This window comes from Gracilinanus agilis, chromosome 2, assembly GCF_016433145.1.
Source record: "Gracilinanus agilis isolate LMUSP501 chromosome 2, AgileGrace, whole genome shotgun sequence".
Taxonomy (NCBI): domain Eukaryota; kingdom Metazoa; phylum Chordata; class Mammalia; order Didelphimorphia; family Didelphidae; genus Gracilinanus; species Gracilinanus agilis.
In genome coordinates, this window is record NC_058131.1 from 510098186 (window position 1) to 510111346 (window position 13161).

Below are 13161 nucleotides of genomic sequence, written 5' to 3' on the forward strand. Positions count from 1 at the left end.
ATATATATTACATATTGTTTTATTTATATATATATATATGTTTATGTATTATGTATGTAATAACATATGTATTATAGTATATAAAGTAAAATATAAAGCAAAGTTAAATTCACAGAGAAAAATTAATCTAGCAATTACTGATATAACTAATAACAAAACTTGTTTTGGTTCCTAACATATTAAAGATAGGTCTACTCTATTTTCTGCCACCCCAAATTTTGCACATTTTAGGGCTATTTATTTATAGGTAATATAAGCAGCCACAAAATGATAATTAATCATTAACTTATCTGGATTTAAATCTATGAGGATTGTTTTGTTATTTCTGATCAGTTAAGTAGCCTTAACTTTCATTTTCTCTATTCTAAATCTAGACTTTCTTAAAGAGCAATAAAAAACAGGAAGAGAATGACTTAACTGACCCTAAATTTACACATGAATTTGAATTTCCAATATTTTTTCCTACAAATTGTTCCTCACAAAGTAAACTGAAGATTGCATAGGTAGCAGGGAGGTACCCACCCCCTTTTTTAGACCCTTACCTTACCTTCTGTATTGGTCCCAAGACAGAAAAGTGGTAAGGGGTTAAGTGACTTGCCCTGGGTCATATAAGTAGGAATTATCTAAAGCCACATTTGAACCTAAGGCCTCAAATCTCTAGGTCTGGCTCTCAGTCCACCGAGTCATCTGGCCGCTCTTGAGGTACTTTTTTTTTTTTTTAAACCCTTGTACTTCGGTGTATTGTCTCATAGGTGGAAGATTGGTAAGGGTGGGCAATGGGGGTCAAGTGACTTGCCCAGGGTCACACAGCTGGGAAGTGGCTGAGGCCGTGAGGTACCTTTTAAAGAAATAAATCCAAATGGTCACCAAATATTAGATATCTTCACCCAAACTACATGTGCTCATGTGTAAGTGAAAGATGAATGGGGGGAGGTCTGTTGATTACCAGGAAACTATCAAAATAGAATTTAAAATGCTTCCCCCCCACCAAATATAAAGAAACAAAAGATTCTCCAAAATGACATCTTTGCTAAAATGCTAACCAGTCAGGATTATTCATGACTGCTACCACTAAATTTCTTCTGCAGTACGCCCTGATGACTTGGAAGTGACCCAGGGTTCTTTAGATGTATTCTAGTAGAGTACAAGTTCTAGCTGGTCTTCTATGAAGGTGGACAAGCTGCAGTTGTTAAAACTGGTGATGTCTCCTCTCAGGACCAGTCTAGCTAAACTCATAAAAAAGGTGGCACTGAAAGACTTTCAGGTGACAAAGGTTTTGGCCACAATAACTCACATTTGATAAGGTATGGAGGAATATGTATATTGATGAAAAAATAAAATTAGGTGAAGCACTTAAATGATTATAAATACAATTACAAATGAATCCAATTAAAAATAATGCCACATGCAGAGTTCTTAAGGGGCAAGTTATTCTAATTCATTGACTAAACAGATATTTTGAAGAGCAATAGTCTATACTGTTTAGAAGGGAAGTAAGATAATACTGTCATATTTTGATTAAACTCTGAGATTGCTTTTGGCCAGAGTGTAGAGTTTTGCTAGGGGAATATATGGAAAAGATAACTAACTTTTCTTCATCATTGTGATAAGCAAAGGCCCTCTTATTAAAGAGTGGAAAGTACATGCATTTTCAGCATGCCTAGGGCTTTAAATATTATCAACATTTTGTTCTTTACATTTACATAACTATGGTTTCACTGATGAGAGCTATGTTACACAAATATCTTTTGATGATGTTGGAAATGAATACCACCATAAAACAGACTTCCCAGAAAAACTGTCCTTCAGATTCTGGATTTCAAAAAGTTATATTTAAGATATACATTTTAGATTAACTCTGTGAGTAATCCAGTAACATGAACAATCATTTGTACTTTGGGTCCTAAGGCATGAGTTGGAGCAAAATGAGTTGTCTTAGATTTTAGATTTAATGAGAAAGACACATATCTGGAATGTATTATTTCCAGCTCACAAAGCACTGACACTCCCTCCCCCCCTTTAAGGACATTATATATTTCTGCTTCTTGACTGATTGGTTGAATATTCTATCCTATTTACTTTTTTAAAAAATTCGATTTACAAATAAGCATTTTATTTTCATAAAGTACCAGTTGTCTTTAAGGATTTTCCAAATTCACAACTTTAGGAACAGGCATAAAAACACACACACAAAAACATTATTATAAATACCACAAAGTTCAATAAACAATGATAAAAGAGAAAACATCAATAGATTTGAAAAGAGCTATTTTTGAACAATGAAAATTCCTTTGGCTTCTTGCATGTTATCCTATATGATATGAGTTTCCTTTTCAAAAGAGTGCAAAGTTTATTCATTTCTGTTGAGTTCAAAGTAAATCGAGGTACTGAGATTCCTTGAAAATATACAGGTAGGTAGCTTAGAGGACAGAGAACCAGCCTTGGAGACAAGAGGTCCTTGGTTCAAATCTGGCCTCAGCACTTTCTAGCTGTGTGAGCCTGGGTAAATCACTTAATTCCCATTGCCTAGCCCTCTTCTGCCTTAAAACAAATATATATTATTGACTCTAAAATGGAAGGTAAAAATTTAAAAAGTTTTTTACTTAAAAAGGGAATATATAGATGTGTTGGATAGTTTTTTTTTAAATGTGAATTCTTGTCTTCATTTTGGTACTTTCCTAAAATAACAACAATAAACCCCACAAAAAACAGAATTCCTTCTGTACTTAAGCACCTCCTTAATCTAAGCATATGAGTGGGAAGGGGAAGGAGTCAGGGAAAGGGTAAGAGAGAATGGCTTCTGGCATCATCTGCTTTTGTTTGAGGTAGAGTCTAAGCAGAAGGCCCAACACTGGTTTTGTTGCTCTCTTTGATGGGCCATTTCCTCATGACCATTTGATCAAGGGTACAGGTGATCATGCCAAGAAAAACCTGGGAAATTTCTGCAAGCTCTGGGGATTACATTAAGTTGTCACAAAAGTGAAAAATGTTAATCAACTTCTGAAGAAGCCCCACCAATGACTTGGAGCTGATTCTGGAAGAACATGATGGTAGAGGATCATTTTCCTATAGTACTCTGGCTGTTTATGGGATATGGAATCCAGAATCCTTTTGTAGTATTTATGAGTTGCCACAATTTGAACTATAAGACCATATTGCTGCCATGTTGCTCAGTCTTGCTTCTTTCAATGATGTAAACTTTAGTGGAGGTTCCACTATAGTCATGGTCAGGTTACAATGGATGATCACATTCTAAGAAGTAAAAGGCATAAGCTCTGTCCTCAAAGACTGTAAAATATAATGGGGCAAAGCAGGAAGAAAAATAGAATTGGAGTCAGAAGACAGGGATTCAAATGTTGACTTTTCTACTTACCACCTACATAACTTTGAAGAAGTAATGTTGGACTTTGGATTTAGTTGACAAGAAGGGGTTGTATGAGATGACTTCTATGATCTCTTCCAGCTTTTTCAGAAAAACTCATTGATATATTTGATCTTAGAAAAGAAAATAAGTTCCTTTGATAATCTATCAGATAATGCCTTCCATATTTCTCTAGACTAGAACTGGTCCAGAGAACTAGAATTAGCAGTATACCAATAGGAGCATTTCACTGATATCTTAGCCTGAATAATTTATACACTTAAATGAAAAAATTTTTAAGAATACAGTCTAACCCTTGGGAGTCAGATACCTTAAAAACCTGGTAGATATCATTACATTTTAGCGAGAGAAATTAGAAAAATATAAAATACAATTCTAACTGGGACTCTGACATTTTAGGACATATCCATAAATTTTATTGGTGTTGATATTTTTGGCTGATTGGTTTTCTCTGAAACGAGGGAGCAGTAAAAAATAATGTCCCTTATGGAGCTCATATTATTACATGTGATGTTCACAGTGATATTTGTTCATTTTATAGAGTTATTACCTCTTAAATAACTTATCACCCCACAGTCAATGTAAAAATGCATAAAAGAAAAATCACCCATTTGAAAGAATTCAAATAAAACATTTATATCTGAGACCTCGGGCCTTCCCAGGTCATCCACATTGCAATATATTATTTCAGCATCCCTCTATTTATTTAAGACTAAGCATTAATGCTCTATGACCCAAAGGGAAATGGAAAAAAAATCATGGTAGGTATCAGAAGGCTGTCAAATATTGACAACTAGCAAAAAAATGGTAAAATATTAAAGAAAGGAGGTTGGGGTGGTCATATAGTGAGAATAAGGGGAAACAGATGAACAACCTATGCACTATATTTGTGTGTCCAGGAAATTAAAAGAACCAGAGGAAGTCTGTGGTCCATTGGGTAAACAGATTTACAAAATGACATGGTAAATGACACAGGATGAGAAGGTTTACAATCTGTATCAGTAGAGTGATTACCTACATTGATGAGATCAAAAATTCTTTGCTATATTAAATCATATAATCTCCACCAGACTCAAGAATCATTTATTAAATACTTACTATGTGCCAGACACTATGCTATGCACTAGCAATGAAAAAAGAAGCAAAAAGAAACATATCTCCTATTCACAAAAAAGTTTATATTCTAACAGGGAAAGATAACATAAAAGGAAACTAAAGAAGACAATGGGAGAGGAGGGAAGGTACCAGAATTTGGGCATGGTTGAGACACACATGTGTGGAAAATCAAGAGAGGAACTGAAGTGGAGTTAGCATGTGCAGCTTAGGCACATCCTTAAAATGGAGAAAGTGGCCATTTCTATGCCACACAAAAACCTGCAATAGAATGCTTTAAAACTTTTAGACCATCATCATCATTAAGTTATCGGTCATCATTAAGTTAATCAATCTTTTGAGTTAGATTGTTATTCTTATTTTAAAGACAAACAAATAATTGGGGATTTTTCCTAGCTCACATATCTACCAACTTAGAAATCAGACTTTCTCAAATAACTACCTCATCCAGAAGTGCTGTGCTTGGTGAAGCCTGACAAAAAGGTGAAATGATAAATTTGCTAACTTTAATTTCCTCCTACAGACTATGACACATACAGTATTGAACATAAGAATTGTGTTTTTCTAAAAGGAAACTCCTTAGGTCATCTAATTTTATTCTCTCTTTTTGGGATACTAATGCACCCAAACTATTACTAATAAATAAATGTCGGTCCTAATTTCCATAATTTTTCTTAGTCACATATTTCAGGATGTGGAAACGAATTTTAGAACCATCAGAATAGCTTTCATACAAAGATTAGATGTAGCCTACTGTTGTAAGTTTTATAATTAGAGAAAGATTCTTCAGATTGTCTCTCTCTTATTGAGGAACACTTACATATTAAATCCCTGATTGTGACATAATAATAATAATAATAGTACCATAAGAATAACCACAGCCAAGAAAACATGATTGCCCTCTTAGCTGAAACCCACCCTCTCCCTGAATCCACATGATTCCTCTCAGTTTATTAGGTTCTTCAGCTCCCCCAACATCATTTGGGGTTTTTTTAGACGCTTGCATTTAATATCAGAAGATCAAAGCATTCCATTCTGTCTACCATAGATAAGCAAAATTTATACTTTGGGCGGAAGTGTCAGAATGCACTGAAGTCTCAGCATTTGTTTTACTGCCTTTTCCCAAAGAGGACAATGAAAAATTATGGCCATTTGGGATACAAACAAGTGGCAAATAAAATAGGAACACTGTCTAAGAAGAGAGCATTTGAAGGTCTTGGCTGGAAAAATGTAAAGGGCCTCTAGAAATTTGTTCTGAGAATATTTATGCAGGATGTTTACTAAGAAGGCAGTTTGGTATAAGAGAAAGATTGTTGTCCTGGGAATCAGGAAATCTGGAAAAGTTCTATGCCCAATGTTGCCATTGACTAGCTATGCTATCGTGGACAAATTATTTTCCTCCCTGGGTCTCAAGTTGGGTGAAATCCAAGGTCCTTTCCAGTTCTTGCATTCTAAATGGTTACTGCAAGGGTAGTTCCTCAATTCAAGGGGAACATCTTAGTCATGTATCCAGAGTTCTTGGGTTGAAATCAGTGAATCATAAGCCTTTATGAAGTTCTTTCCATGTGCAATGCACCATGTTAAGCACTAGGGACACGAAGACCAATCAAAACCAGTCCCTGTCTTCTAAGAGCTTATATTCTTTTTTAAATTAGATTTTTATCACTATATTTTGTTTTTACATCATCTAGATTTCCCCTTACATACCTCCTCATTTTCAGTAAGTCATCTCTTATACAAGTAATTGATTTTAAAAAGAAAGAAAAAAAGGAAGAAAAACAGACATCAGAAAACCTTATCTATATGTCAAAAAAAATCTGACATTATATACAACATTCTACACCTGTGGATTTCCTACCTCTGTAAGGGAGCAAGGAGAGGCAGCTTCTCATCTAAAGAATTTCTCTTACAATGATAAGACAGTATGATATACACAAAATATACCATGACCAAAGGAATCAATACCAAATCATTGAACTTCTTGCTGATGAGCCTCTCTGTTCTTAGTTAATCTGACCTGGAGAGAGTAAATGGCATTTCTTAGACTAATCCTTGATATCTCTCCACTTTAACAGAGCCTGAGATAGCTTTACTCAGTTCGCAAAGCCCCCAACAGTGTTACCTCCATAATAGGTACTAGATAAGGTAAAAGTATAGAATTTTTGTGGTGATAAAAACAACATTACTGGTGATCCTATTATTATTTTTGTCAGTGAGCTGAGGGTAAGATAGGTAATATATTCCCTAAAATGCTCAGGCAAAAGATCCTTTAATGGAGTACAACTGAAGGAAGAAATAATCTAACTACATTTATTATGGCTGCAGTCAATATATCTGATTTCTATAATTATTGTACATTGTTGTTATACGTTGTGGCATATACTAGAACAAATTGAATTATAAAAAATAGGACAGACATCTATTTGTTAATGATGTCTTAGGTGTAGTCATACCCAAAGACAGAGAATAAATTGGATGTTCTAACGCTTTTCCTTACAGAGAAACAATTCTTAATGTTTGAAGCTCTGCAACAAGAAGGGGAAATTAGCAAATTGATCTTTTAGAGTACAGTTTATACTTCTGTTATCAGGGCCAATCACATGTTCAAATAAGATGTTTTACACTGACTAAAACCATGTATTCCCATCAGTAAATTACAGACTTTTAATTCCCTGATAGTTTAGGATTTAAGTTTAGTCAATAGATTCCCAGACTGACATCTAAATCAAATCACTGAATCTTTCTTACAAAATGTGTGAAGAATTTGTGATTTTATCAGTTTGAGGAACTGTAGCTAATGTAGATAACAACTGGTCTGTGATCTGCTAGATAAGGCAAAGCAAAGGGAGTTACTTGAGATAAAGAGATTTAGTGACTTTTCCAGGTTCACACAGCTAGTTAGTATCAGAGGCAGAATGTGAATCAAGGATTTTTTGACCAAAAACCATTCTGTTGCTACACCATACATGGCTCAGAACTTTCTCAAATTAACAAGATGCTCCACAATACAGCTATAAACAAAATTCCACTTTATAAATTTGCTAATTCTTCCCTATTGCAGTCTATCTACATTTGGCTTTACTCCATCCAACAGATGTAATGCTTTGTTGTTTAGTGTAGAGCTACTATTACAGTCTTGTATGAGTTGTGGGTCAGGGTAAAGAAAAGTATAAAAAGAGAGGTCCTGTGGTGGCATGATAATTAGCAGAAGCAGCTGGGGTTAAAGCGTGGCAAAAATTTGAGAGATTTCAAGACATCAGAGGATTCTTGGTCAAACAAATAAGTTAGTGAGAAGAAAATCTTGGGGCCAAAACATAGTTGTAGGGAAGCTTTAGTCAGGATTTGTTAATTCAGCCATTTTCAATCATGTCCAACTATTTGTGATCCAATTCGGCGTTTTCTTGGCAAAGACACTAAAGTGGTTGGCCATTTCCTTGTCTGGCTCATTTTACACATGATGAAACTGAGGCAACAAGGTGAAGTGAATTGCCTTGGGTCATATAACTAGTAAGTATCTGAAGCTGGCTTTGAATTTAGAAAGAAGAATCTTACTGACTTTGGGCTTAGCACTTTATTTACTGTGCCACATAGTAAGTACACGGAAACATGAGTAATGTGTTCTAGCATGAGAAATGTGAAAAAGATAAAAAAAAAAAAGTGAAAGCTATCTGGAGGCAATAGAAAATATGGGAGATAAACCACTGGTCTTTTCCAAGGGAAAAAGGAAAAAGAAAACCACTGAGTTCCTCTCTTATTTTCATTCATATCCTGCATTTATAGTGGAAAAGGAAAGACAGGAATCTATAATGTGAGTCCTGCTCCAAGGGCAACTCATAGACATTACAAGTCTAGAATTCCACTTTTCCAATGGTGACTCCACAGTTAAGGAGCTCTACAGTCTTATCAGAGTGATTTATTATCCTAATCAGGAAATGTTGAATGCAGCATGACAATAGGAGATAGGACTTATTATAGAGGAGGGAAATGTTTGAGCAAGAACCTAGATGACAAAGGAAATGGTCCAAGTTTTTACTGAAAACAGCAAACTATCTTCTTTGTGAAGAACAAGGAAAAACCATGTGGGGTTTAGAGTAACTTTCATATTGAGCAAAATGATCTCTGTGTCTATGAATATAAATTTATAGCAGGGAAGAATCCCAAGAGCTCATCTAGTCCATTTTACACATGAGGAAAATGAAGCCCAGAGAGCCTAACAGACAAGGTCATACAGGTAAGAAGTTATTAGGGGATCCTGATGATAACTTTCTGTGATCTTCTACATTAAGTTTAGACTAAATAAGCCAGTTTCCTGTAAATATTTATGTGTTAATAATATGGGGAAAAACTATATTCTATTAATTTTCTGAATGGTAAGAAATTAGTCTTCAGTATTTCCTTACATAAAAATCACAGCATCTAATATTTTTCATTATTACATTTAGGATATGTTCATTGTGATGAAAATAGGCACTATGCATCATCTCTCATATCCATCGGGAACTAAAGAGAAAATGATTACAGAAAACTTGGATTTCACTCCCATGAAGAATCTCTCATTGTTCTGATAACATCAACACTTTCCTTTTTGAGGAATATGACATACTTTAGTGGGACTGATAATGAAGATGCATAGAACAACACTTTATGCACAGGGTATCGATAATAGATACAAAATGTTTATGTACATACACACATACATATAATATCAGCTGTGATGAATAATAACCTATTCCTTATATTCATTCAAGAAATTCCTACCATCTAGGCAAGTAATTTGTGTACATGCTTGGTCTCTAAATGTCATCCTCAACTAAATATCTGTCTTGAAATCAGTTCATTCAAAAGTTTGTTTGCTAATTCAAGACCACATCAAAAACAAAAACTAAGAGCTATTATGTTGAAGCAGATATCACCCTTTCATCTTCCTCACTCTGCTAATATGATCATGCATTTATCATGCAATCACAAAGGGTAAGCCTGTTTGCCTCAGTTTCCTCATCTGTAAAATGAGCTAGAGAAGGAAATGACAAAAAGAAAATCTCTAAGGTAGTGGATAGAGTAGGGATGGGAGTTAAGACCATGGTTCAAATTGGAGGTCTTTTATTTATAACCAATAATACCCTTGAGTAAGTCATTTTTCCTCTCTGGTCCTCAATTTCCTCATCTCTAAAATGAGGGACCTGCATTAGACCTATGATGCAATGGTCTTAGTAGAAGAAGTGAAGTGGAGTCAAAAAACAAGAGGGATTCATGACTTGGTTCTGTCACTTACTAGCCACATAGTCACAGAAGTATGTAATTTTATTTTATTTTATTTTTATTTTTAGAAGAATTTTCCATGGTTACATGATTAATGTTCTTCCTCTCCCCTTCAAACCCGCCCCCAGATAGCAGAAGCGTATTTCCACTGGGTTTTACATGTGTTGTAATTTTAAATTCTATAATCCTCAGTTTCTTTTGCTGTAAAATAAGAGTGATATTTGAACAAATTAACAGGTGTGCCATGAGTGTTCTATAAATAGTAGAGAATTGATATAAATATAATAGCCAAAATAGAAAATGGGCTAGGCTCAAAAGTCCTTTTCTGAGCAACTCAGAGCCACGGCATATGAAGGATTCAGGTCAACTCTTCCAATCTCATGCCTCAAACAAGAATCTCTTTAATAGCAGTTCCTAAGAGGTCCATTTCCAACCCTTGCTTGGACATCTCCAGGGAAAGGAAACTCATTACCTCCTAAGGCAGGTCATTCTTTTCCTTGGATAGCTTTGCTAGGAATTTCTTTATAAACATATGCAATAATCTATCTTTTCTTTTCCTTAAAATTTTTGCCTGGAGGTTGACACTGCTCCAGCTTTTTCCATCTTGTTAGTCACATTCAGTTTGAAAGAATGGAATACAGTAAGAAGAAAAGAGAATTCAGGGCTTCCCATTTCTGTTATGTTTGGAAGCACCCCAAGATATATTATGGTGTGTCAGTCTGTAGCATTACTGGAGTCTTTCTAGAGAGGCATGGTACCTCAGAGTTGTAAGTATGATGATGATGTTAATAATTTATCCCACAAATGGAACTCAGCTTTACATATGTCATTCTATTTTAGTTGTGTCAAGAACATAAGGAATTAGTTAGAAAATGAATAGCGTAGATTGATATGTCACTGAGGTTAGAATAAATAGGATGCTAAAAACAATCTATAGAAGAGTGTTCAATATTAACATACTTAAAATCATCATGCAAAGTAAGTGGAAAAGCACATTAGAAAAACTATGGTTTCCTTGAGTGAAATTTAAGAGCAAAAAGTAGGAAAACTGGGTTAGATGGATCTTATAAAAAAGCAGTATAGAATAAGTTACTACAGCTAAGCAGTTTATTCTTTTGAAAGCTATCAGAGTATAGTAAAAACATCAAGATATTTAGATTTATCAGAAGATGGAATCCCCAAAATAAATTTACTCACATTACATTCCAGGGTAACTTTTATTTTATCTATTCTCAATACTATCTATCAGCAGCAAACTATTCCACTAAAAGGCTGTCATTGATAAAAAAAAATCTAAGGCAACAAAGTGATCAGCAGACACCACTCACCTCCCATAATCTTGGACTGACAATTAATAAATTCTGGCTTCTTGTCTGTTAGGTACCGCTGACAAGTATGATGGAGAATCTGAAAAAAGGTGCATTTTTCTGAAGCTGTGCTGGCCACCCATTGGTCAAAAGCATTTTCAAATAGCAAATCAAATTCTGCAGAATCCTGGAGAAGAAACACCAGAAAAACTAAAATTATTACCTGATAAAAATGAAAGTTATTTATTCATTTCTTTCTCAGAAAGCTATAAAGAATCAGTATGCTTTCTGGGAATTTTGGTCTAAACGTTAGACTCTATTAGCATGCAATGCACATGGGAGGATAGCTGGGGTAGTGGGCAGAGTATTAGACTTGAAATCAGAAAGACAGGAATTGAAATCCTCTTTTAGTCATTTACTGCGAGAGGCTAAGCAAGTTCTTTAACATATGAGCCTCAGTATTTTCTGTAAAATGGGAATAATAATAGGACCTATCTACAGTGCTATGAGGATTAAATAAGGTAATATTTGGAAAATACTTTACAAACCTTAAACTGTGTGTGTATGTATATATAGGCTAGGCTATTATGCTGATGATAATTGCTATTATAATCATCCAAATTTTATAGGGGTTATGGATATTCTTAGAGATCAGCTACAAAAAAAAAGAGACAGCTTAGAGTAGTGGATAGAGTATTAGGACTCAGGAAAATTTAAATTTAATCCTACCTTTGACACTTTCTGGCTATGTGACACTAGACAAGTCAATCTCTGAACCTCAGTTTCCTCATCTATAAGATGAGGGGGTTAGTCTTGAGAGGAATTTGAAGATCCCCCCACCTCTGTCTCTGGTCCTAAAAATGCTCTTGCCTAAGAGTTGATTCTTTACTTGGATTGTACCATTTTAAGGGTTTTTTAATTCCAGAAAAAGAATTCTTTTAAGGTCTCTGCATCTCTTCTTATTAATCATGCATATAACCTTCTGTCACAAAAGACCCTCCTCTTTCCTGCCAAGCTAATCCATGTACTGAATATCGCCTATGTTAGTCATCCATTATAATCAGCTATTTTCTTTCTTCCTTCCAGGGGAAAGGTAATATACTGCTGGTTGGATAATTCTACTGTAAAAAGCTTGACCTTTTCGACCTAAATAAAGCATAACGAAGAATTTCAAACAAGTCTTGGAATTTCTGTAATTTTCTGAGACAAACATAGCATTTCCCCTGGTAGTAGTTAAACATATATTTAAAGCCTTCTAGGTTGGCAGTGGGTTACAAAAGTCATGACCATGATTACATGAACTACCAAAGGCAGAATTTCTCCTCCAGATGGGACCCCTGTTAGTTCCTGGTTACATAACAGATGAAAAACATTAGGATCTTGCGTGGATGAGAAGAGCTATGACCAGAGAAGTTTTTTGTAATATAAATGAAATCATGAAATGAGCTTTGCCAATAAAAGGCAGAGGCAGAAAATCAAAAAGAATCACCTTCTGAATATAATTCCTTTACTCAGCATTGAACATTTCACTCACCCGGTTAGGATCGATACCATTAACCTGGCGGAGCTGGTCAAGCATCCATTGAGACCGTCGTACAAAAGATGTAGAGCCTTCAAATTGTTTGACCTTTGTGATAGATGCTTGTGTGGGCTTTTTGTTTGTCACTGCAGAAAAAAGTACACAAAAAAGACCATCCCTGGTTAGTGTTTCTGTTCATTCACTCCAAAAAGCAGCATTTAATGAGGATCTAGAGTGTATGTAGCATTGGTCTAGGTTTTAAGGGAAGAGGGAAAAGAGGGGGTAGAAAAAAAAGCATAGTTCTTGGATCTTTAAGAATTTACAGTCCAAGAATGAATTCCTTGTCAGGCTCCAGGATGGGGGAGGAAAGAAGGGAGAGAGACAATATAGATTTTACAACTTTGGAAAACTTATGTGGAAATTTGTTATTAAAAATTTTTAAAGAAAAATTTATAGTCTAGATGAAGAGATAAAATATGCACATGCAAAAGTGACCAAGACAAAGCAACAAGGTCTGTGTCTCTCTCTCTCTCTCTCTCTCTCTCTCTCTCTCTCTCTCTCTCTCTCTCTCTCTCTATTTA

The 13161-nt window shown here is 35.0% G+C and overlaps 1 protein-coding gene across 1 annotated transcript in view; it reads right to left on the minus strand.

Annotated features, from left to right (window-relative positions):
- STXBP6 (syntaxin binding protein 6) overlaps positions 1 to 13161 on the minus strand; it is a 352448-nt gene that overhangs the window by 53054 nt on the left and 286233 nt on the right. Inside the window, exons 3-4 of the mRNA XM_044665046.1 lie at positions 12596 to 12726; positions 11083 to 11248 (exon numbers count right to left, since the gene is read on the minus strand). Of these exons, the coding sequence (XP_044520981.1) occupies positions 11083 to 11248; positions 12596 to 12726 (297 nt within the window). The remainder of the gene's footprint in view (positions 1 to 11082; positions 11249 to 12595; positions 12727 to 13161) is intronic.